The sequence below is a fragment of the Macrosteles quadrilineatus genome, unplaced genomic scaffold, assembly GCF_028750875.1.
Source record: "Macrosteles quadrilineatus isolate MER2022 unplaced genomic scaffold, UCM_ALF_1.0 Scaffold_8__2_contigs__length_117827958, whole genome shotgun sequence".
NCBI classification, from domain to species: Eukaryota; Metazoa; Arthropoda; class Insecta; order Hemiptera; family Cicadellidae; genus Macrosteles; species Macrosteles quadrilineatus.
The window spans coordinates 51,171,945-51,198,492 of NW_026542601.1; the positions used below are offsets into that span (position 1 = coordinate 51,171,945).

General features: G+C 36.5%; 1 protein-coding gene across 1 annotated transcript; it reads left to right on the forward strand.

Moving 5' to 3' along the window:
* Nucleotides 1–1,491: 1,491 nt before the first annotated feature.
* Nucleotides 1,492–25,962, forward strand: LOC129001478 (adenosylhomocysteinase-like). Its single transcript, XM_054428777.1, has 8 exons — nucleotides 1,492–1,651; nucleotides 8,650–8,840; nucleotides 13,818–13,970; nucleotides 16,281–16,469; nucleotides 18,514–18,729; nucleotides 24,085–24,282; nucleotides 24,824–25,018; nucleotides 25,572–25,962. Exons 1-8 carry the CDS (start codon nucleotides 1,624–1,626, stop codon nucleotides 25,701–25,703), a joined length of 1,302 nt encoding a protein of 433 aa, XP_054284752.1. The 5' UTR covers nucleotides 1,492–1,623; the 3' UTR covers nucleotides 25,704–25,962.
* Nucleotides 25,963–26,548: the final 586 nt, after the last annotated feature.

The window sequence follows — 26,548 nt, forward strand, 5'->3', positions numbered from 1 at the left end:
AATTTTATCATATGATCACAACGTCACGAGACAGTGGATGACATTATCTCGTCAGTGGTAAGGATCATAGTATAACCAGTACTATAATCAATACAAATTGTAAAGTGTACTGTATATGCAATTAGTTATTTGAAATCTCCCTGAAATTTATTTTCTCAATATCTATTAGCTGTACAGTATTTAGGAGTATTTTGGTAACAAACCTCTAGTGTTCCACTTTATTAAAAGTTTGTATTTTATTGTTACAATGAAAAGTCCTTTTCAAAGAAAAATAAGTGTTCTTAATTAATTGCTATAAATTCTTAAATAATGGCTATTGTCATTATTTACAATAGCTGTTTTGTGTGGGCCACACTAGGATTGCGTTGTCCGATCGACCTGACCGAAAACGCAAACTGTTCATTTGTCGAAGGAAAATTAATTCATATAGCAATAATATAGGTCTACGGTCTACGTTTCTTATCATTATGAATGGAGTAGATTGTATACATTTCTTGGGAGAGTACTAGGGACGGCTATGACGGCACACAACTTCAGAGCGAGCTCTTTAAAATGACACTAAAATATTACTTCATCTATGCTAAAACGTTAAAATTGATCGTAAACTCTATAATATCTCAGCTAAAAACCCGGGTATTTATAGATGGATTAATATTAACTGCTGCTTTGATATTGCGATTTTCTCCTGATCCCATTTATTAATAGTTAACTTCAGCAATATTTTGTGATATTTATAATGAAATAGGCTTGTATAGCATATACGAGCCTCTTCCTGTAATTTGTATAAATTCAGTAATTTGGCTCTTATAATACACGAGCTTATTCCTGAAATAAAAAGTAATCCAATCGTTTGGCTCATACGCACCATGATCCGTAAAGTACGGTAAGTGAGCCCTCCTAATTTAATGTATATTTTCGATAGGCCCTTTTTTTATTACAGAATCATTTATTTCTGGTTCAATGTAGACATTATACACAGAAGTGTTAACAAAATTAATAAGAAATTAACTATAATAACATCGTGGGTAAATACCGGTATGGATCATAAACATAAACAAATGACTTTTTTGGCCCGAAAATAAACATTTTAACATTGCTCAAATGGAACTGCCAAATCATATGTTCATGCTATTAGTATAGGACTCGGACCAACAACGTCATTTTGTTTATGTTTATGATCCATACCGGTATTTTTCTAGTAATCGTGACTGCACCTCATAGCTTGTAGCTCTGCCTGATTTGTTTTACCATGTTTTACCATTGACTATATAAGTAGTGTTATATAGTCAATGGTTTTACTGATTTCGATTCGATTTGACGATTTCGTTCTTTTTCTTCGGTCTTCACTTCACTCACCTTGTACTTTCCTGCCACCATGCTTCTTCGTCACTAACACTTCTAGTTCTTCTTCTGTTCTTCTTCAGTTCGTATCGTCGTCTGTCTGTGTCTAGTCTACTACTACTACTTCTTTCTACTTGTCTACTAGTCTACACACACCGACACACCACACACCTTACTTCTAACCGACGATTCTCCCTGTTGAAAACTCTACTCGCCGGTTGTGTAGTTATTAATATTTTGGATTAGGATATTAATTTTATCTAGCGAATATAAACTGAAAATATGCCAAACAAACCGCAGTTTAAAGTCGGTAAGTGATACGAGTCTTATTTTAATTTAAGTAAATGTTTTAGGTTAAAAACCATGTGGACTTAGAAGCGGGATTTTTAAATTGAAATTAAGCCTTATCCTCATATTAATGTTCCAAAGAATTAATTATTGACCTGTCAAGGAAATTAAGGGAATTTGCTTAGAATAATACCAACTATGATAAACTTAAACTAATGCAAGGAACATATCTGTTCTTGCCCCGTGGGGGGTAACAAAAACAAAATTATTTTACAGTATCAAGTAATGTACTTAAAGGCTGGGCCATAGGCCTGATTTTTCTATTTTCTTGGCAAAACCTGATATAGCCTACCTAATGCAGACTTTAATAGTCTTAGGCATCCTACTTAGAAAAAGCTACCTACCTTCTCCAAGGAAGTCATTACATAACTTGACTTAGGTCCTGCATACAAATTGCATCCAAAGTCTTACATAAGCAGAACTACGGGAAATGGTTAGGGCCTATTGTATATACCATAATATAGCCTATTTTATATATCATTGTTTAGAGTCTATCCTATATTTTATTATTTTTAACAGGCCCTAAGGTACCGGTAAGTGAAATAGACCAAATTTTAACTTATTATTGTCACTCATTAATTTTTAGTAGGCCTAACTTAATATAGGCTACCAGTTAGGCCTAAAATTTAAGTTATTTTATATGTCTAGGTCTTAACCCTCCAAGTGTCCATAGTTTAGGCCTTAATGTCCACCTATTTTTGGCGCATTTGCAAGGTTTTATTAAAACGGATCTGAGAAGCTTAAAACAATGTTAATTCTAATGTTCTATATACCATTTTGTTTGGAAAATCATGGGCTTCAATATCATACATAAAACATAAGGAATATTTGTTTCAAAAAATTTATTTTGGTAAAAAAAAAAATTATTTTGGAAAAATTGAAAAAAAAAAAATAATAAGTTTGCGCTCAATGAAATTGTATAAATTATAGGCCTATAAATATTTGAAAATAGCCACTTTGTTCTAAATTTTATGAGGATTACAAATATATAATAATATAAGGAAGTAGATTTGCAAATAAATAAGTTATGGGCAAAAAAACAGATTTCAGTACATAGCGTTTAGCTAAGAATGCATAGCCTAACCATAGCTAGGAATCTGGCTGATAATTTACATCAATATCACTACCTACTTCTTCAGGATCATCAACCAGCACTTCAAAACCACTTAAATCTTCTTATAATGCAACACGTATATCACTACTTTTGATTTTTAACACCAAAACAATGATAAACGTAATAAAACACATCAGTCATCGGTCCGAGGGTAACCTAGCTGTTTACAAATACACGCACGTCAGCTGTATTGGTGTGAACCTGGCAATAACTCCAGCCATAAGTAGTGCGCGCGGCCGAAAAATCTATTGCTGGCCGATTTGCGGCAAAATACGACCGCGTAACATGAAACCGATAATGTCACCAGATAGAGGACACTTTAACGGACACGACAGTATCAATATCATGTACCTGGCGGATAAGGAAGAGGAGGTAAAGTCAGCAATAAGTAGAGCGCGCGCCCGAAAAATCTATTGCTCGCCGATTTGCGGCAAAATACGGCCGCGTAACATGAAACCGATAATGTCAACAGATAGAGGACACTTTAACGGACACGACAGTATCAATATCATGTACCTGGCGGATAAGGAAGAGGAGGTAAAGTCAGCAATAAGTAGAGCGCGCGCCCGAAAAATCTATTGCTCGCCGATTTGCGGCAAAATACTGCCGCGTAACATAATACCGATGATGTCACCAGATAGAGGACACTTTAACGCACACGACAGTATCAATATCATGTACCTGGCGGATAAGGAAGAGGAGGTAAAGTCAGCAATAAGTAGAGCGCGCGCCCGAAAAATCTATTGCTCGCCGATTTGCGGCAAAATACGGCCGCGTAACATAATACCGATGATGTCACCAGATAGAGGACACTTTAACGCACACGACAGTATCAATATCATGTACCTGGCGGATAAGAAAGGGGGGGTAAAGTCAGCCATAAGTAGTGCGCGCGCCCGAAAAATCTATTGCTGGCCGATTTGCGGCAAAATACGACCGCGTAACATGAAACCGATAATGTCACCAGATAGAGGACACTTTAACGGACACGACAGTATCAATATCATGTACCTGGCGGATAAGGAAGAGGAGGTAAAGTCAGCAATAAGTAGAGCGCGCGCCCGAAAAATCTATTGCTCGCCGATTTGCGGCAAAATACGGCCGCGTAACATAATACCGATGATGTCACCAGATAGTGGACACTTTAACGCACACGACAGTATCAATATCATGTACCTGGCGGATAAGAAAGGGGGGGTAAAGTCAGCCATAAGTAGTGCGCGCGCCCGAAAAAATCTATTGCTGGCCGATTTGCGGCAAAATACGGCCGCGTATCATAATACCGATTATGTCACCCGATAGAGGACACTTTAACGGACACGTCAGTATCAATATCATGTACCTGGGGGATAAGTAAGGGGGGGTAAAGTCAGCAATAAGTAGAGGGCGCGCCCTCAAAAATCTATTGCTGGCCGATTTGCGGCAAAATACGGCCGCGTAACATAATACCGATGATGTCACCAGATAGAGGACACTTTAACGCACACGACAGTATCAATATCATGTACCTGGGGGATAAGTAAGGGGGGGGTAAAGTCAGCCATAAGTAGAGGGCGCGCCCTCAAAAATCTATTGCTGGCCGATTTGCGGCAAAATACGGCCGCGTAACATAATACCGATGATGTCACCAGATAGAGGACACTTTAAAGGACACGTCAGTATCAATATCATGTACCTGGCGGATAAGAAAGGGGGGTAAAGTCAGCAATAAGTAGAGGGCGCGCCCTCAAAAATCTATTGCTGGCCGATTTGCCTCAAAATACGACCGCGTAACATGAAACCGATAATGTCACCAGGTAGAGGACACTGTAACGGACACGACAGTATCAATATCATGTACCTGGGGGATAAGAAAGGGAGGGTAAAGTCAGCAATAAGTAGTGCGCGCGCCCGAAAAAATCTGCGCGACTTGAGTGGCCGCGCATAATAGGATTATAGGCCTAATACTTTATGGTAAAAGTTGGTGATACAAAAGGATCGTCAACCAGTCTAGTCGTAAGTTGTCTGTTGTCACGGCTTTGAATGATCAATTTATTAACATAAAAAACGAATTCTCAACTCATGTTCACCTCTACAGCGACAGTCTAGCCTAACACAAAATTCTACACGATTAATTTATTCACACCCAATTACACTTATACATCCAAATACAGTTTACACCTTAGACTTGAGGAACTACACTACTATCATCAGATTACAGTTAAACCTCAGACATACCACGCTAAATGGTTCAGATATACATATATTATTATGATTGTTATTGTTATTAATATTCTTTATGCATTGTTATGGTTATTCATGGTCATTCTGCATTGTTATTGTTATTGTATGTCATATTTTTATAGCTGTTATTGTTGATTGATTGTATTGATGCAATTGCTGATGAAATGTTGTTTTGTTGTATAGTTGAAGTCAGTCTTGGAGCTTATATAATCTTAACTGATTGTATTAGTGTAAATGGCATTACCGTGGAAAATGAAATAAAATAAAACATTTTTAGTTTTTCAATTTAGATATTTCTAATCGAATGTTGCAGCAAACGTAAATGACCGTGATGAATGAGAGTAAAGTAAACAAAAAAAAAGGCCTAACTAGTATCTAACCTTCAGTAAACGAATCGTCGATTTTCGTGTAAGCGGATACGACGGACGAGTGTAACGACGAAGTTACTTCGAAGACGGCGTGCCAAGCCAACTATAAATGGCAACTAAAAATTAATTCTGTCTTGAAGTAAAAATCCTTCATTTCAGTCCGCTCGAGGCTTACGCGCTCAAGCGGTGAATTTAGGTACTAATTGGACAACAGCTGATCAAAATTCACCTGTTGAGCCGGTCTATAGTTCATAGTTGTCGATGTTGTCGTCTGTTATCGCCATCGGTCAACAAAACAAACACCAGTTATGGGTTATGTCGTGTCGTCGGTGATAAATACTCGTAAAATCGGTTGGGCTGGTCAACTGTATTTGGTGAAATCGAGTGCTAATATGAATAAAAATGTATTGTGATTGTGTATATTTACTTCGCTGTGATTAATACCCCCACTAATCACATTATAAGATTAACTAACGCATTGAAGTGTAATCAAAATACACTTTCAGCTGTCCCACACTGTGTGTGTGTGTTGTGTACATGTTCAGCTGTGTTTAACAAATGTCATTAGATTTTTGAGGGCGCGCCCTCTACTTATTGCTGACTTTACCCCCCTTACTTATCCCCCAGGTACATGATATTGATACTGACGTGTCCTTTAAAGTGTCCTCTATCTGGTGACATCATCGGTATTATGTTACGCGGCCGTATTTTGCCGCAAATCGGCCAGCAATAGATTTCTGAGGGCGCGCGCACTACTTATGGCTGACTTTACCCCCCCTTTCTTATCCGCCAGGTACATGATATTGATACTGACGTGTCCCTTAAAGTGTCCTCTATCTGGTGACATCATCGGTATTAAGTTACGCGGCCGTATTTTGCCGCAAATCGGCCAGCAATAGATTTTTCGGGCGCGCGCTCTACTTATTGCTGACTTTACCTCCTCTTCCTTATCCGCCAGGTACATGATATTGATACTGTCGTGTCCGTTAAAGTGTCCTCTATCTGGTGACATTATCGGTTTCATGTTACGCGGCCGTATTTTGCCGCAAATCGGCGAGCAATAGATTTTTCGGGCGCGCGCTCTACTTATTGCTGACTTTACCTCCTCTTCCTTATCCGCCAGGTACATGATATTGATACTGTCGTGTCCGTTAAAGTGTCCTCTATCTGGTGACATCATCGGTTTCATGTTACGCGGCCGTATTTTGCCGCAAATCGGCCCGCAATAGATTTTTCCGGGCGCGCGCTCTACCTACTTATTGCTGACTTTACCCCCCCTTTCTTATCCCCCAGGTACATGATATTGATACTGTCGTGTCCGTTAAAGTCTCCTCTATCTGATGACATTATCGGTTTCATGTTACGCGGTCGTATTTTGCCCAATAACGGCCGGCAATATTTTTTTCGGGCGCGCGCACTACTTATTGCTGACTTTACCCCCCCTTTCTTATCCCCCAGGTACATGATATTGATACTGTCGTGTCCGTTAAAGTGTCCTCTATCTGGTGACATCATCGGTTTAATGTTACGCGGCCGTATTTTGCCGCAAATCGGTCCGCAATAAATTTTTCCGGGCGCGCGCTCTACTTATTGCTGACTTAACCCCCCCTTTCTTATCCCCCAGGTACATGTTATTGATACTGTTGTGTCCGTTAAAGTGTCCTCTATCTGGTGACATCATCGGTAGCCTAATATGTTACGGGGCCGTATTTTGCCGCAAAACGGCCAGCAATAGATTTTTTCGGGCGCGCGCACTACTTATGGATGGAGTTATTGCCAGGTTTACACAAGTGTCAGCTGTCTGCTACAATTACGATCGGCTCAGAGAACATACAGCGCTGAGACAGACCTCTGGAGAAAGCTTAGAATATTACGGAAAGAACGATACCTAACTCGATCCAGTTCAATCCGATTCAGTCAGTCATAGAGCCTTCGCCGTAAACGATGTCTGCGTGTCGAAAAATCGACAAGTAACACTACACAAAGTGTGCTGCTTGTCGAATTTTCGTCAAGTAACACTGGGAGGGTTAAATAGGCTGCTCCTAGAAATAAAGGATTTCAAATCAGTTAAGTTCAAGATGCTCTAACTTAGGCTATAAAGTTTAACCGATCAAAAAAACACATTTTACTACCATTATTGTGAATTTCGTTTGACCCGGGCTTCCGGGTTTTGGTGCTAACATAGAACTATCTAAGAATATACTTAGTGTCTTACCTGACTTTATTTCCAAAGTGAAATTGCATGGTCAAAAGTACCCGGTAACATGTTCTGATTTGCCACAAAGAATAGCACAAGACAAGACAAAGAAATTTTGTTTAAACACATGTTGGGCTAGGCTATACCTTTTTAATACTGTTAATACTGTTCTATGAATTGGCGACCATACAAAGTAGATATTTTAAGCCAAGTATGAATGGAGATGAGTAAAGGATGAGTTTCTTATATAGGGAACAAATTTCGGTCTAGATATACTAGCTGTTACCCACGGGTTTCTCCCCGTTTGACTTCATAAGAGTTTTAATAAAACTATTGATTGGTTAAGTTAAGCTGAAATAAACAAAACAGAATACAGTAATACAAACAAATAATTACACCTGATTTAAATAAATTGAAAGAACATATAAAAGTACAGCTGAGGTATTTATAACATAAGGTAGGCCTATATAGAAAGTTCCCTTTAGAAAGGAATTACAACCTTAAAGGGCAATTTATGGAATAATGGATAGTTTTGCGCAAGGTTTCTCATCATGACGAACATTTTATGTGAGATATATGGTTTATGGGGCTGTGAGTTAGTTTTCTCAAAAGTTCATGGGTACTTTTGACTTTTATATAGATATGTAATAGACCTAATGATTTTTGAATAAACATTTTTTTTGTCAGTCCACTAATTTACTTTTGATATTTCACCCAGAACTTTTTTTGTTTAAGTTTCTGGATTTTTTTTTTTTTTTTTTATTGAATGCGTCCAAGATTCAAATTTTGTGTAAGGCATAATCAGATTTCCCTGGAATTCTGGCAAAAACGAGTAGGCCTGTGTAAGCTTATATTGATATTATCAAACCATAGTCAAGATCGAGACTTGATTCAAACCATAGGCTGTAGGTTATTTGGGCCACTTGCCTCACTTGCTAAATTATTCTAAGTCTTCCGCTTGAAACTTATTTTGACAGCCCTGTCCAAAGTACACTTCCATTCCCTATGTACTTGCAACACTTCCATTATATAACCTATTCATTATTTCTTTGCTACAGCTGATGTCAACCTGGCAGAGTGGGGTCGAAAGGAGATCATGTTGGCAGAGAAAGAGATGCCCGGACTGATGGCGCTTCGTGCCAAGTACGGGCCACAGAAGATCCTGAAGGGAGCTAGAATCGCTGGGTGTCTGCACATGACGGTTCAAACAGCTGTGCTTATTGAGACTCTTACAGAGCTTGGAGCTGAGGTAGGTCTAAATTCGGACTAAGTAAGGTTTACTTACATAAAGCCCTGTACACACCGGAGCGATACTTTATCGCTGGAGTGGCACGATACTATTCCTAGAATTTTATCTGCGATACTTGGGCGATGATATCGCAGCAGAACAGGTGCTTCTACACCAGAGCGGGAAAGGGACGTGCGGGAAAGCAGTACTCCTCAGTTTGAAGATGGTACCACAATTCCCCCATTGCTCTATTGAGCCTTCATTTTATTAACGGTATCGCATTCGTCTCGGTATCGCGTATTGCAGTTCGCTCTGGTGTGTTCAGCTCCATAAGCCGCAATGGTATCGCACGGACCACTGGTATCGCAAGAGAATTTCCAAGTAAAAGTATCGCGCCCGCTCCAGTATCGCATGAGAATCGCTTTGGTGTGTGCAGGGCTTAAATTTGTACAGTATAAACCTCGACCTTCTCTCTCTTAACTGATCCTTGATCAACCGCTACTTGGGTAAACCACCTCTGTAAGAGTAAAAATACCACTCGGTTTATCTGCCGAGAATATTTTTTTGTCATTAAAGGCTTTCCATATCCATTGTACAATGGAAATAGAAGGCCCTAAATGACAATGATACATATCATAGGCCTAGTTGTAGTAGGTATAATAGTATGCAGGGTTTATTCTGGGTTAAAACGCATGGGCAAAGGGATAGTATCAGATAAAAATCACTTGAAGAATTTTCAATGTTTACAAAGCTGTAAAATTAGCCTACGTAATTTTTAACTGACCTACGAGGTTAGGGGCTTGGTCCTTTGAAGGTCAGTTCAGAGAAGGTATGCAGCAACTGTTTTAACACCATGATAGGTACCGTACCGTCAAAGATATTTGTTTATTTTTACGTAATTCTGTAGTTGTATTTAAATAAGAAGAATCGAAATGTTTGTTTTGAATATCCAGCTGCCACTAATAGCTATTTACATTACAAGTGTAGTAAGAGCGTTTTTACATCACGCAGGTGAATGTTGTGCAACGAGCGTTGCATAGTAACGCATTAGTAACGTTCTTTTACGAACAAAAGCTAGGTTGGGAAAATACTTTAAAGCATAACAATAACATTCAAGCGCACAGCTGATTTCTAGCGTTGAACGTCGTTGGCTTCATAGAGGTATAATTTTTAAGTTAAGCACTCAATGTTATTTGAATGGGTTTCATTACCTCACCGAGTGAGTTTTTTTAAACTTTACATCACTCGAGACATAAGGAAGTTGTATACATCACGCTTGGGATAGGGAAGTTTAACATGACGGGTTAGGTAAAATATTCTAAAGTGTGGATTATAAGCAGATCAATAAATAATTAATTGAATTGTACTATGTATTAATGATTCATTTTGTTTCCACAAAAATAAGTTAACCAGTTAAGTCAAACAGCCCTGGTCTAAGTTTGATAATTAAATTTAAATTTAACATTATTTAGGCCTACCTGAAATAATATAGACCAGTTTTATCGTCTCTTTTTATTGTCTGGGGATAGAAAGTGTTTAAAAACTCTAAATTCTGAATTCAAATAGATGTAAATAAAATTCATATAGGTATCAGTTTTAAGATTTTGGTTATGTTACTTAAATAATCCTGTCTGCAGTAGGAAATTCTTAGTCTTGGTCTTGGTCCCATGGGCAAAAATACCTGTGGGCTTAGCTTAAAAAGACACGTGAGTAATAAGCAAACATTAAACATAGGCCTACAGCACACACATAGACCTAAGTTTAAGTTACATTGATTCAATAAAAAATAAAGCTCTTTTAAACATTTTTCCACATCTTATTGACTTAGCCTACAGAAGATTATGATATATCAAGCTTAAAAATAAAGGTTTGCTAGTTTTGATAATTTTATTTTATTGGTCCACCTATTTAAAATTTTAAATAAAATTTGTTCCACAAGAACTCCAAGGCTTAAGCCTATAATGTGGTACAGTACTTCATAAGTAGCCTAGATAGCCTACTAATAAAATGGTCTTTTGAGTCTGGACTTGACAATTCGCAATGATGAATCTAGTAAACCTGGAACTGCCATTGAATTTTGTAAAAATAAAATATTAATCCCAAACTTAGCAGATTAGGCAGGCCTGACATTTTTAATACTAAAAACTAAAATCGTTAGTTAACTGTTTGCTACAGTTAAGGAAATAGGTGTAAACAGATTAATTCTTTTTCATTGCCAGATTCATGAAAAATAAAGAACAAAAATCAAGTTTGTCAAGGTTGATAATTATTCAAGTTTCACAGATTTGGACGAATGTTTTGCTTTAACTATTGTACTCTGTTATCTGTAGTGGCCTCTTGATAAACTCTCAACATATCATAGTACAGCTAATATTTCATCAAATTTAATAATTCTGTTACATAAACTTTTGATTGAACTATCAGACCACCTAAAAGTAGGCTTTTTTGATTTTATAGTTTTAGTGACATTTTGTATTGGACTGATAAGAATTTATCTCGTTCTCTCATTAATTTATCCCGACCTTGTTATAAATTTAAGTTGGAATGCTGTTCTCTATTATTTGAGAATGAAAGTATATTTTATTCATTACAGTAATATGATCTTAAGTTTATCTTGTATTCATTTAAGTTTGGAAAAACATTTGAATTTATAATAAGTTATTAACCCTTTTGAACGCTAGATTTAATTAACTAATTTTACACAATGCTGGAATAACATTTGATAGTAACGATAGAGTTTCTTTTCATTCTTCCTGTGTTCCTAAAACATTATATAAATAAAACTAGATAAAACTGTCCTCGTGAAGAAAACACAGGTGGGTTCCCCATCATCTTGGATTATTCCGATTGTACTCTTCGATAATATCTAAAATGTTCAAAAAGCTTACTCAACCCAACTGGATGGTGTCCATCTTGGAAATAAAATAAGTGCACAACGGCAAATGCGCCTGGGAGATGCTACGTATGACGGCATCCAGCGTTGGCGTAACGGCATCAACGTGACACATTTGCCCTCAAGTATGACCATCGATAGGCTATATAACTACTAGTGGATTGAGCGCTTTCCATGAGAGCCATGTAGTGATATTCGGTCGCATACATTTGTGTGTGGCGAGACGTATCGCGGTGTTGCAGGCTTTTACTATCCACCAACGAATTATCCTGCCAACGAACACTATCTAGCCAGCAGCAACCCCGCCAAATCTATGATAGATTTTTTTAGAACAATTCATGGTCATAGACGAAGAGGTTTAAACCACCTGTGAGTGAGTCATCTGTAAGTTGGTGGGCAGATAGCACTAGGAAATAGTGTTAGGTTGGTTAGCAATGTATTTATTTATTTTGTGAACATGGCTCGGAGTCGTTCTGTGTACAATTGCACATAAAAATTAAGATAATAATGTTAATAGGGATTTTTTTCAAAATAATTTGCTTTAGTCATGGTAAAGAACAAACCATATCACTGTCAAAAGTTGGAATTCGCCAGATGTAGGCTACTGTGTGTAGTATGAAAAAAAAATGCTGTTCATACTACTCTACTGGGGTTTTTTATTGTTTACTTTATGGACTTTTTTTATAAACCCTATAACTCATGTCGTATATATATTTTTTGACAGTGCTGCTCTCTAGTGAGCATTTGAAGAACTTTTATATATGGTCCATGGAGGTTATATCCAACCCCGTGGACAACTTTTGTCCTTAAATTAGGCTATTTCTTTTTCAAACTAATTAGATGTTGTTATAATTAAGTCTAGGTTATATCTTTTATAATTGATAGGTATTGAGAATTTGTTATATAATTCTTTGTTGTTTTTTTTTTACAAATCACTTGTCAGTGTTGTAAAAAACATAGGTGGGGACATTCCAATGGTGGTTACATTTTGTGTAGGCTACTTTCCAAATTTTATATCTCTTAACCCTTCCCGTACGGGCGAAATCGTGACATAGGACGGGAAAAAATAGAGGAAAAAATAAAAATTAATTTTTCATATTTGTGTTTTGTTATACATAAAAGACATAAGTACACATAAAAGAAACACAGTGGAACACATCGTACTGTCAAAATAATTTTTTTTAATCGTTTTTAACTGCGGATATATCTGCTACCCGTCCACGGATGAGTAGAAATGCAGCGGATATATCCGCCACCCGCCTTTGAAGATATGACCATGTGACAACGTTAGGCAATAAATAAAAAACAATATGTAAACAATAAATAGAGACAACGTAATGTTGATCGCGAAACGTTGAGGTGGGGAGCGTAGGAGTGGTGGTAGGTGCGCGGGAGGGGAGAGGCGCAGGAGAGGGGTTAGTGTGGTAGAGAGGGTTGAGTGCGGGGGAGAGCGCAGTCATGAAAAGAGCAGGCCTTGGTTCCGCGAAACATCTGTTTACTGCTCAAGCACCTGCCAGTCTGTCTGAAAAGAAGGCGGATATAACCGCTTCCCGTCCGGAGCATCAAAAACCATATGCGGATATATCCGTCACCCGTCCTTTATCACCAGAGACTTATGCGGATATATCCGTCACCTGTTTGGGAAGGGTTAAACATAAAATTATTTTTAAAAATAACATTGGGATTTCTTATTATACTCTTGCTTCATTTATAAAAAAATATCAAGTTTATAAATTAGTTTTTCTTTTTTAGAAAACATTGAGGGTCAAATGAAAAAATTCCACTTAATTTTAATAAGCTTGTCACCATGAGATAAAATTCAAAATACTTGGGAAGTTAACATCATATTTCCATTGACCAGGAAATTTTTAACTTACCTTTATTTTAGGAAGTCGTCTTCCATGGCCACTATGCTACACAAATCACTGTGCCAAAAGCAGCAGCAATGGCGTACTAGACAAGTTGGGGAACTAATAAGCTCATCACCAGAGTTCCCTTGCACATGAACATCTTTAAAAGCATTTGTGATTATTTTACAAAAATTTCCACTGGCCCACTGTCGTAAATACAAACATTTTAACTGTGTTTTACTGATGATCGTACAGGTGCAGTGGTCAAGTTGTAATATATTCAGCACACAAGATCACGCAGCCGCAGCCATAGCCAAAACAGGAGTGCCCGTTTATGCTTGGAAAGGAGAAACTGACGAGGAATACATCTGGTGTATAGACCAAACCATCGTCTTCCCTGACGGCCAGGTATATATCCAATGTAAATGGCTACATTATATTTTCTTTTCTCATATTTGTACATGGCTATATACTGCCAGGTCACATAACAGAAAAATGTTATCTAAGGGTTAATTAGTGTTGCAAATTTCAATAAAATGTACAGTAGGTGTTTTAAACAGTTTTTTCAATTTATTATCCGGACTTCTCGGGACCGAGGCCAGTCCGGATAACCAGGAGAGAATAGTACTTAGGGACATGATCACTGGTCTCAAATCTTTCACATGAGAACAGTCGTTCAGAACCCCCCACTTCCTGCCAATCTAGTCCGGTTGATAATAAATAATACATAATAATAATTAATAATACATGGTTATAAATAATCAAAATACAGAATTGCCTATTTTAATTAAAATAAAGAGGGGACGACTGTTTTTTTTGAGTGGCAGATTCCTTTTTCAACAATGAAAGTTGCTTTAAAGTATTTTTCAAGTATTTTAATAAGTTTTGATGAAAGTTAATGCCTTGGCCTATGTAGATTGACGATGCATATTTATAAGCAGCTGCAGTTCCACCGTCGTTGAGATCTTCCATTTTTGTTTTCCATAGATGTCTTAAAAGCAGTTGTGTCATGCATTTTATGCAGTTTGTATTGTGTGCTCAGTGACTACCAGTAAATAGCATTCCTTTTCTTCTTTTGCTAACATAAATTTCATTAATCTTCTAGTGTAGGCCTATTATCACACGGTTTTGTTCCATATTTAAGGCGTACAGTGTTTTTAGAAGGTTATGGGTTTCAAAACTCAAAATACTCTACATCAAACAGGTTTTTTAAAGAAGGTTTTTGCTATAGCCTGGCACTTTTTAAACTAAATTTCACAATGCAAATGGAATTTCAAACACATCTGGAGAGGGAATTTAAAATGTCAATGGGGCATAGCCCCGAGGGAATTTACTTTGTTTTTCTTTTGATGGCTCATCTAAAAACTAAGACCTTTCTTTAGACACATCTACCAAGCTTCTACGCCCAGCCGTTCTCTCAAATTAGTGTAGACAAAGTTTCCAATTAAATTTATAGATTCCCCCATGTTAACCTTATGAGAGAAGACCCAACTTTGATGGAAAGTCCTGCCCAAACTAATGAAGATTTCAAAAAATGAAAACCACTTTGAACTACAGATCAGGGCCATTTTTTGGCACTTAAATCATCAAAAACGGTCTTAAAACGAGGGAGGAGTTCTGTTCACAAAAATCGACTTAAAATAGTATTATATACGTAGACTCCCTCTTATCCGGACTTCTCGGGACCGAGGCCAGTCCGGATAACCAGGAGAGAATCGTACTTAGGGACATGATCACTGGTCTCAAATCTTTCACATGAGAACAGTCGTTCAGAACCCCCCACTTCCTGCCAATCTAGTCCGGTTAAACCGATGTGCTGATAAAAAATTTCCGGTTAAAGAGTTGTTATTACTGCCGAGTGTAGTCCGGTTAATAGGTATCCGGATAAGATGGAGTCTACAGTATATATAGAAGATTTCACAATGCCAATGGAATTTCCAATAGTTAGCTATTGTTAGAACTCACAATTTAATCTACTTTCTACTGTAGATTTTACACTTTCACATTCTGATTCTAGGATTTCTAATTATATTTTCTTTTCTCATATTTGTACATGGCTATATACTGCCAGGTCACATAACAGAAAAATGTTATCTAAGGGTTAATTAGTGTTGCAAATTTCAATAAAATGTACAGTAGGTGTTTTAAACAGTTTTTTCAATTTGTATCAAAGTAGTTTTGAAAACTTTACCCTCTTAATAATAAAAATATCAGGTTGTGATCAACTACAATATTTTATCCTCCAATCCCGTCATGGTTCTGTTAAAAAGCTACAAGTTTTTACTTCCATTATTCTTTACCGATATGTCTTTCCAATGATATTTCAAACAGATGTATCATGGAGTTGCTATATGGCTGTTCTATTCAGTGTTTGGCTTTTGATAAAATGTTGTATGATTTTTTTAATAACCATTGTCCATTATATTTCTAAAACAACCGCATGTAATGGACAAAGTGTTTATCAGAGTATCTAAAATAAATGTACATAAGTATAAGTAATTTTGATTGGCTGTGTTGCATAGTTGATTAGTATGATAGGTAAAATCAGCTGCATATGTTTTTTCCTCATAGAAGTAGTTGAATTTGTATTTCATTTAGAGTAACATCCAGCTAAAGGAATCAATCAGTGAAATCTTGTACACTCACGTTAAATGGAATTGTTTGAATTAGGCTACATAAAAATTCATTGTTTCCTGATGTTTTTTTGTTTTACCTCAGCCTCTAAACCTGATTCTGGACGACGGAGGCGATTTGACAAACCTCGTCCACACAAAATACCCGCAATATCTTCCTGGAATCAAGGGAATCTCAGAAGAAACCACCACTGGAGTACATAACCTCTACAAGATGCTCAAGAGTAAAACGCTCAAAGTGCCTGCGATCAACGTCAACGACTCTGTTACCAAGGTAGGTTGAATATACCTCAGAAACTTTTTAGCTTTTGCTTTTGCTTATTGAGAGACAAATCTGTAGCTTTGGAAATAGTGAGTGAGAGATGGCCACAAAAACAATATTTGAGATGAAGATGCATGGTACGTTTTGTATAATGAGGATTCTGATGTAGTTGAATATTATTTACTAGTGTACATGTTGCTCGAATTCGAGCAATTGCAAAGTATTACAGGAGTTTCAAAACGAATAACAGTCATTTACAATGAGCTTAAAAGAGCCAACTCAAAGATTTACCGATGTGTAACTCAGACCATGTTTATCTTCGTTATTGATAAACCTAAGCATTCCGGCCGGTTTTCTCCTTCTCAAAATAAATCTCCGTACAGGCAATACAGGCCATTGATAGAGAGGGCCAATTGAGAACGTAAAGTTGTTTTGGGGCAGTGTTAGGGCGCATTTGTAACCTAATAGTTGAGATTGTCCAGGGTCAGTCAGGTGCTGACTGTGATGAGTTAAGCCTATTACGCGCCACTGTTCTGTAGCTGCGGTTGTTATCACGATTACGCCTCCTTTCGTTGTCGTCGCGTCGGAGGAATTTAAAAGAAAAAAAAACAATAAATAAACAAATTATAGCTACACAAAACAACGATAAACGCACAAATTTAGGTTACAATCATACTAACACGATCCATCATAGCGACACAAAACAACGATAAATACACAAATTTAAGATACAACCATACTAACACGATCCGTCTTGGGGGTTATGTTTACACAAACTCAATTAGTAAATAAATGTACTCAATGCGTTTCATTGAATTGAAAAATAAATAACAGCAATTAAACTATACAGCTGATCAAAATGTAAACAATTGTGTTCTTCATAAGGATAACATGGGAACTTTCAAAGCCACTGGGGCTGAGCCCAAGGGACTTTTTCAAAAATGTGAGGCCAGTTTGCAAATCTACGCGACACGCTCTTTCCAATGAGACGTCAATGGATAAAATCGGTTAAGAAATGGCGGAGGAGTTCAACCGACAAAGTTTCATGTAGCGTATTAATTATAGATTATTAAATAACTGTAACCACTGTAAACATGCACACACCAATCAATTACATTGTAGAATAAAGCGTTTATGTAAAGAAGTGTCTGCAAGATCTATTAAAAAAAAACCTGGGATTAGACTAGTATTTAATGGTACCAACACACCAGGGTAAAATGAATGTAGAATAAATTAAATGACACTTTTATTACTGACTAACTGACTACTGACACTTATTACTGACTTGCATGATGATAGCTTACATTCCCGATTAACATATAGGCATATTCTTATCTCAAAAATCCTTTCGGACTCCGCCCCAGTGGCTCTGTAATTCCTCATGTTAACCTTATGAGTATTCATATTTAAAGGGAATTAAATAATTTAGTCAGCTGTTTCAACTAAAAAAGTTGGTTCTATGATATGGAAAAGCATTAAAAAGTTATAAGATTTACCAACAGGGTGCAGCACTATATTTTTTTGCATTTATGAAAATAGCTAATTTGAACTAAGCAGCAACAAAAAACTGTGATTCGCAATGAGAACTGTCAAAGTAGGATTGTTTACAGTTATGTTTATGTTTTTCATTTTATGAATAATTTGTGATATTTTGCGAATTGTTGATAATTTATTTTTCTCTAGGTGAAGTGGTAGAACATTATGGCTATGGTAGTGTGTAATACTATAGAATACTGTAAATTTAAAAAAGCAAATTTTATCAAACTGTGTCCTCCCTTATTGCAACGCAAAGCTTGAGTAGCCTATAACTGCAATAAGCATTTTATACTTATATTCCAACCCCTTATGAAGGACGGGTACTCTGCTATAGATATACCACGAACAAAACAACCTGCGCAGAAACAAAAAGATCACGTTGTTCGCGCAGGTAGGTGGGCCGTACCATTGAAACCTGCGCGGCTCGAAACGGCCGAGGGTTCTTTTGTTTCTGGTATTACTATAGTATTTTAATAAATAATCCTGCCTGCTAAACTCTCAAAGTGGTCACTTGTTGCAGAGTAAGTTTGACAATCTGTACGGCTGCCGAGAGTCACTGATAGATGGTATCAAGCGAGCCACAGACATCATGTTGGCTGGCAAGGTGTGTATAGTGGCTGGCTACGGTGACGTAGGCAAGGGCTGTGCTCAGAGTCTGCGGGCATTCGGTGGTCGAGTCATCGTCACAGAGATCGATCCTATCAATGCACTGCAAGCCTCCATGGAGGGATACGAGGTTAGTAATGTTAGCGGCTTTTGTGTGACAACTATTGGGATATGTAGAGCTCAGTAGCTTTGATGGACATTATTGTACTTTTAGTTGGAGATGAGGGAGAATTTTTCCTTTCCTCCTCATTTTCAGAGTAGGAACGGGATGGAATATTCTTCTCATGCCACTAAAAAAACATTAGTTAGGTTAGATTTATAAATTTTGAGAATAAATTCTTCAAAATGAGAATAATAACCAAGAAAATTAATTTTGCAGTCTTTATTACACTGTTTACAAACCAACAATGGGTTAAAATACTTAGGCAAAAAAAACCAATCATGAATAATAATACCCTCGCTGCAGCAAACCTGACTGAATATGTACGTATGATATTTTTGACCTCTGCGGTTCCAAAATTAAAAAGAAAATCGGTCCGGGGGCGAGATCCTACCATGAGACTAGTAATAGCACATTCCCTAAATAAAACAATTGTAAAAAATTACATATCTTGAGTACCGGAAATTTAACTGTTAGGTTAGGTAATTGCAAACATCTATTTAGGCCCAGTTTCAAGGCAGTTTGTAATAATATGTAGGGTTTTATATGTAGGGCATGTGTCTGATATTTTTACCAGTAGAAAATCAATATTGAAATATTTATACATTTTGCCATATGTAATTTGTCAAAATGTCATCATAACTGCTATAATCACTTAATCAGGGATCGTTATTTGATGTCAAGGACCCATCCATCCTTCAATGATTCAATGATTTATTTGGCCATTCAGCAATGCAATAGGCTGTGTCACTTTTAATAATAGTCAGGTGGGGTAGCAGGAAAATATTTCAGTTATGGCAGAGAGGCTGCAATTTTAGGTGGTTATAGTATACAAGTTTCTGAACCTAAAACCGCCCAGACCCCAATTTTTAAGGACCGCGTTCGTCCGTAATGACGTCATCAAAATGGCGGCCGTAAGAGGATGCTGGGTCCCCATGAATTGGCTATAACGACCGAATGCCTGAACCGATTTTCATGAAATTTGGCACACAAGTGCTTGAATACATTATCTCGGCCTGGGCCTGGGAAAATGGTCAAGTTTCATCAAGTCATTTCAAAATGGTGGCTGTTCAAAACAAAAAAAAATTATGAGGAAAATAATTGTGAATTGTTTTATACAGGGTGAGTTTTAAACGAGTTCCCCCCCAACTTTTTTATACATTTCTTAAGATATCAACTTTAAACCATGTCAGATCATTCTAGTGTAGCAAGTACTTCATTTTGACTGGGGTTTAAATTTTTGGCCGCCATCTTGGATCCGCCATTTTGGATAAAAAGTTATTTTTTCAAATGTAAAGGTAGGGTTGTGACCCACCGTTTCAAACAAGACTTTTACGCTGAATACGTTGCTGCAATCCGTTAAAAAAAATGTTGATCCATTCTAAAGTTATGAGAGCTTTTTATAACTTTATTTTTAGTCCATTATAACATTGTGCATTTACAAACTAAGGCCATAATCTCAAAATAGTGCTAGATAAAGATAAGTGGACACCACCATTCATTGTTGACCTATTTTCACTCAGTTATGACGGATGTATTTTTTTCAGCCGCCATTTTGAAGTGTGATAAATTATTTTAAATATGAAGGTGGTGTTGTGACCCATCATTGTGAACTACTTTTTTATGTTGAATTCAATGCCACAATCCGTTTTTCATTGTCATATTTGGTTTTTGAAATATTGACATTTTAAATCAAAATAATTGTTATATTTTATCAAGAAAGCTTGATAACAAAAAACGGATAAAATAAAACCCAGTCAAAATGAAGTACTCGCTACTCTACAATTATCTGACCTGGTTCGGAGTTGATATCTTAAGAAATGTATAAAAAAGTAGGGGGGAACTCATTTGAAACTCACCCTATATAAAACAATTCACAATTATTTTCCTCATATTTTTTTTTAGTTTTGAACAGCCGCCATTTTGAAATGACTAGATGAAACTTGACCATTTTCAACCCAGGCCGAGATAATGTATTCAAGCACTTGTGTGCTAAATTTCATGAAAATCGGTTCAGGCATTCGGTCATTATAGCCAATTCATGGGGACCCAGCATCCTCTTACGGCCGCCATTTTTATGACGTCATTACGGACGACCGAGGTCCTTAAAAATTGGGGTCTGGGCGGTTTTAGGTTCAGAAACTTGTATACTATAACCACCTAAAATTGCAGCCTCTCTGCCAGAACTGAAATATTCTGCCATCATATGCAGCTATACGACCCCACTAAATTTAAAAAAAATATTAAAAAAGTAGTCTATCTTGACTCACAAATACATGCTACATAAATATAATAATAGGGAAACAAACCATGCTAAAAACCATGTAAACCGTGTAAAAGCATTACCTATGACAAAACTTTTAGTCCTACATAAAAAAAATTCCGATATGTCATAAAAAAGGGTTGTCTAGCAACTAAGGAAGATCGAGATTGGATTTTTAGTTCAAGACAAGACTAGATGGGATCTTTTATTTGTCATTAAATTTTGAGACAAGATCGAGACTAGATTTCTCTTCTCTTCTCATACATAACAAAATATGCATGTTTGACATTTAAACCTGATTTTGTAATGTTGTTAAATACCTAATGTTTTTGACAGTTGATTGGTTAAATACAAAACTCATAATAATAGGCAAGAATATTTAAAATCTTTTATTAACACATTTGTTACTGAAAGTCATATATAGGACGGCCGCGGTCCTTGCCTTGGATCGAGGTATAAGTTACATATTAATCTTAAGCACAGACCAGCTGTCACTTGGTTAACAGAACATGCAGACCACGGGCAAAAACCTGTTAAACAGTGGCCATTTACTTTACGTAATACACTGCAATCAAGTTTTGTAAATAGTATATTGTTATAAAAAATTTTTGATAACCTTTTATAATGTCGCATATTTGCGACGCCCGGTCTATACCGAAGACAATAGTTGAAAATATTATATTTTTCTTGACATAGCTCAAACATACATGCAACATTTAATTTTCATTTTGGTTTTTAGGTGAATGTTAGTAAAAAAAAAACAGATTTTTCAAAAACAGATTATAATTTAACAAATATAAAAGCTACATAGGATAATGACGTTTTGCTCTAATGGTAAATTGTTTTCATAAAATCAAATAAATTGCAAAAAAGTATGTTATTGAATTAGGTTATGGTGTTTAAAGATAATAATAACACATAAAAAATCTAAGTAGGCTAATGATGTTTTGTTACAATTGTAAATTGTATAATTATTGTATCATATGACGTCGACGTCACCAATCATCATATCCACAGACCAAGCAACACACATGTCAACAACAGACATCCCTGTAGACCCCTGCAGAGAATTCAGGGCCTTCAAATAGACTGTTACAAAGATATAAGCGTTTTAATAACATTGGAACACCAAAGCAAATGTGCAACGGCAGTCTATGGGTAGAATTCAGCCGTCGCTAGTCCATATGAATTAAAACTGTTGTACTATTGTGGTAGCAAAGGTGTAAAAAAACATCAGTATAAAAAAACAAATATTATTTAGGCCTATATCTTATTAAAAACAACTGTCACACATAGGGAACATGGTGATATCATTTAGGATATAGTTCAACTTTGAATAATACCAAATTTATTAGTCTAAAACATCAGTCTTACTAGTTAATATATCTTACTAGTTAAGTATCAAGTAACAATTTTTCAGTCTTGTGCTATTTTTAGAATGATTTTGGAATGCCTTTTTTTGGTTACATTAACAGTAGTAAAACATGTCTTACGCTGCTTACAATTAACAAAACTTCTCATCATTTGCGATGGAAAAAAAATTTTTTTAACAATTAAAGCAATATTTACATGTTAAGATTAAGAAAGAACACCTTCACAAAGGAAACGCAACAACAACGTGCTCCTGTATTGCGGGTACGGTATTGAATTGAATTTCTGCAGGTGTTTTTAACTGTTGTTTTTATAATCTGTCTCCAATAAAAATCTCAATCAAAATCAAATCTTGTCTTGTAAAACAACAAATGTCCCGAAGATTTCTCGTAGTTTTGAGACCCGTACACCCCTAGTAGCAACCAGTCCTTCAATACTGCTTTGAACCTTGAAATAGGCAAGTCCCTCACAGTTGTAGGTAGATGAATTAAAAATCTGTGTCCTGTGTCCTTAGTTGTAATACTGTCCTACGTGTATGTTAAAACTAGGGATGGTCAAGTCTCGCCTGCAGAAAGTCAATGCAATACCCGCAATACAGGAGCGTGTTGTAGTTGCGTTTCCTTTGCGAAGGCGTTCTTATTTAATTAATTCTTTAATTGTAAATATTACTTTAATTATTTTAATAATATTACTTAGCCTAAATAACATTTGAGAAGTTTTGTTAAGTGTAAGCAGTGCGAGGAATGTTTTATTACTAAAAAGTCAAAACAAGTAACTATTTTATAAAAATTAATATTGCTTTTATTTTATGATTTGTTTTATTTTAGGATAAGTTGAACTCTATCCTAACTGATATCACCATGTTTCCTAATCGTAGGCATTTTTAATAAGTTAGGCGTGATTAATAAAAAAATGTTATGCTGATGTTTTTTTAATAAAAGATTGTAAATATTCTTGCCTATTATCATTATTTTTGTATTTAAACAAACAGTCATCTAACAATGTTACAAAATCAGGTAAAAATTTTGAACGTGCATTTCCCGTTGTGTATGAGAAGGGAAATCCCGTCTCGATCTCGTCTCGAAATTTTATGAGAAATAAAAAATCTCGTCTCGTCTCGAACTAAAAATCCAATCTCGTCCATCCCTAGAACTTAAAATTTAAAAGTTAACATAGACTATTCTAGCCTCTCTTCAGATCAAGCTAGCCCACACAACTATTATAGGACCTCATTTTAGTTCTTCCTTCACTTAAGGTTTTCCATGCTAAGCTACACAAAACTCAAATCATCATCATAAGATGTAATTGTGTAATGATAAGTTTGATGTTCAAAGGTTTATTGCGGACATTTTCCATCACGATGGTAAAAAACAATACACAACGTTTTGGGATCTGGAATCTGATCCCGTCCTCATGTGAAAAAATCTTAAGTAACACATTACAACTAACAATACACAAACGCCCAACCTAAGTTGGAATTCACTACAAGGGTAACAGTAAAAAAATATGCACTGTAAAGCAGTCAAGTCATGATACAACGTGCAAATAATAACCAATCACAAAACACTATAGTCTATAAAAGGAATGTTAAGTTTTGATTTTAATCTTGTTTTTGGTCTAGGAAACACATCAATAAATATTTCTTCAATACCAACACATTAGTTTCAAATATTGAGTATTGGAACTTCCAGGTTACAACAATGGATGAGGCAGCAAAGGAAGGACAGATTTTTGTTACAACAACAGGCTGCAAGGATATCATTACAGAAAAACACTTCTTGTCAATGAGAGATGAATCCATCATCTGCAACATCGGCCACTTTGACTGTGAGATTGACGTCTCTTGGTTGGAGAAGAACTCCAAGGAAAAGATCAACATCAAACCTCAGGTATACCTTCAGTGATGCAGTAACCAACCAAATCTACTTTATAATACAATAAAACCTCAATTACAAGGGTCATTTTGAAATCCCCTTGAAATTATTTTACTCCTAATAGTCCTAATCACATGTTATGGCAAACCTCAAAAAGAATTCAACCTTGATAACAAGTCTTATTTCATAATCCCTATGAGAGTCATGTTATAAAGATTCTACTGTGTATGTAACCAAGTAGTATGCATCAATTATTTAAAATGGTTTTTTTGTTTATTATTCTTAGGAAAATCGGTCCTGTTCAGATTTTGAAGGTCTCGGTAAAATTGTGAACAAAGGTCGTAGAGTCATCAATGTCTACTATTATCAAAGCAAGATGGAAAACGTCCCCAGCGATTGCAACCAAATAAATGTTTGATAACACATTTTGAAGGCACTTTCTGCGATCACTAGAATACAATTTTTGGTTCGAAAAAAATTTAAAACAAGCCTCTTGTACTACTCTTAATGGCCCAACATGAGCTTCTTCACTGACTAGTTGTTTGTCATGTTTCAGGTAGACAGATACACACTCAGTAATGGCCGTCATGTCATTGTATTGGCTGAGGGAAGGTTGGTCAACCTGGGTTGTGCCATGGGTCACCCCTCCTTCGTCATGAGCAACTCCTTTACCAATCAAGTGTTGGCGCAGATTGAGTTATGGACCAAGTCTGAAGAATACCCTCTGGGAGTTTACATGTTGCCCAAAAAGGTTAGTAGACTATAGATACTGTGTTTTTTCAATAATCAGAGTCCGTTTATCTGAGCCCTTTTGTTATCCATGGTCGTTAAGGCCTTGATATTTATTATACTTATCTTAAATTTTATTTAAAAAAAACCAATTACGTTGTTTTGAATGTTTCTGTTGAAAGTAAAGTAAAAATAGCAAGTCGTTGAGATTTTTAAAAATTAATATTTGAACTTGAAATAATAATTTTACTAATACCAATGATCAACAATAACCTAGGAAATGAATGCCGACCACCATTTCCAGCTGGACCTAGTCGCCTCCAGAACATGAACAATAGTAGTGGAATTTCCTCTCAGGCATTACTGCCTTGCATCACCTTTTGCCATTAAGATGTTTTGATATTAACGTGATTGTGTCAAGTATTGCTCAGGTCAAACTCAAACAAAATATAATTTCATACTTTAGATAGTGTAGACTAAAAAGATCCATCTTATCTTGTTTTTGTCTTTATTTAATAGTCTAGGGTGTTGGCTCAGCATGAGTTTATAAATTTATTAAAAACTTTTTTTTTCAGCTGGACGAGGAGGTTGCAAGGCTGCATTTGGACCATCTTGGTGTCAAGTTGACCAAGTTGTCATCAGAACAAGCTTCTTACCTTGGCATAGCTCAGGAAGGTCCTTTCAAACCTGAACATTACAGATACTAAATCATACTTACACCACATGCCTCTCTTTTCTTATAATAGAGCTGAACTATTCTACGGCAAAGACAGTTTTGTTTGAATCTTTGAAGTGATTCACACATGAGCTATGTACTATATCAGAAAAAGTCTTATTTTAACAGATTAAGCACATTTGTTAACATTGCAGGTTTTAAAATGTATTCCTACTGATTGGTTCAAGTTTGTCCTAGTTAGAGGGATTGTTACAAAGAGTTGTCATAAGTAAAATAATGTTTGTACAAGTCTTAAATTTTTTATTACCTCTGGATGTTTTTTGTTAGTTTTTAACTTGTTCAGTGCCCAGAGTTAGAGCAAACGGGCCTAGATTACAAACTCTAAACCGTTTGTGCTCAAAAGGATGGTGAATAACAAGCTGGTGGCACCAGATCTTCAGTACGACAGACAAGGTCTCTAAGGGTATTTCTTCCCTTAGCCAGATAATGGCCAAAATTGGAGACCCTTGGTCCAGTCGTATAAGGCTCTTTATATCCGCGCTCGATGTAAAAGACACATGCAGATGTGTGTGCAGACACACTCAACAAGGAGAAGTCTAGGATGCTGCTCGCCCACTCAGAGTAGCATCTGCCTGCAGCCACCCCAAGGTTGAGGTTGAGGACAGTAGGCCCTCTGTACAACAGTTTGCCCAGGGTATTCATAGTACCAAGAAGCTTGACCTTGACCGGGTAACGGTCCAAAGTGTAAATTAACTGAATGTCAGAAACACCCTGACAAGTGAGAAAAATCCCAGGTATGTGTTCAATAGAGTTGAAGGGTTATTTTCAGTAAGTAGTCTGATCAAATTAGGAGGCTGATAATAGTCATGCAATTGG

Coding starts and splice junctions, on each gene's coding strand:
- LOC129001478 (XM_054428777.1), top strand. CDS start 1,624: ATGCCAAACAAACCGCAGTTTAAAGTCG. Junction 1,652..8,649: donor CAAACCGCAGTTTAAAGTCG/GTAAGTGATACG, acceptor TCTTTGCTACAG/CTGATGTCAACCTGGCAGAG. Junction 13,971..16,280: donor TCGTCTTCCCTGACGGCCAG/GTATATATCCAA, acceptor GTTTTACCTCAG/CCTCTAAACCTGATTCTGGA.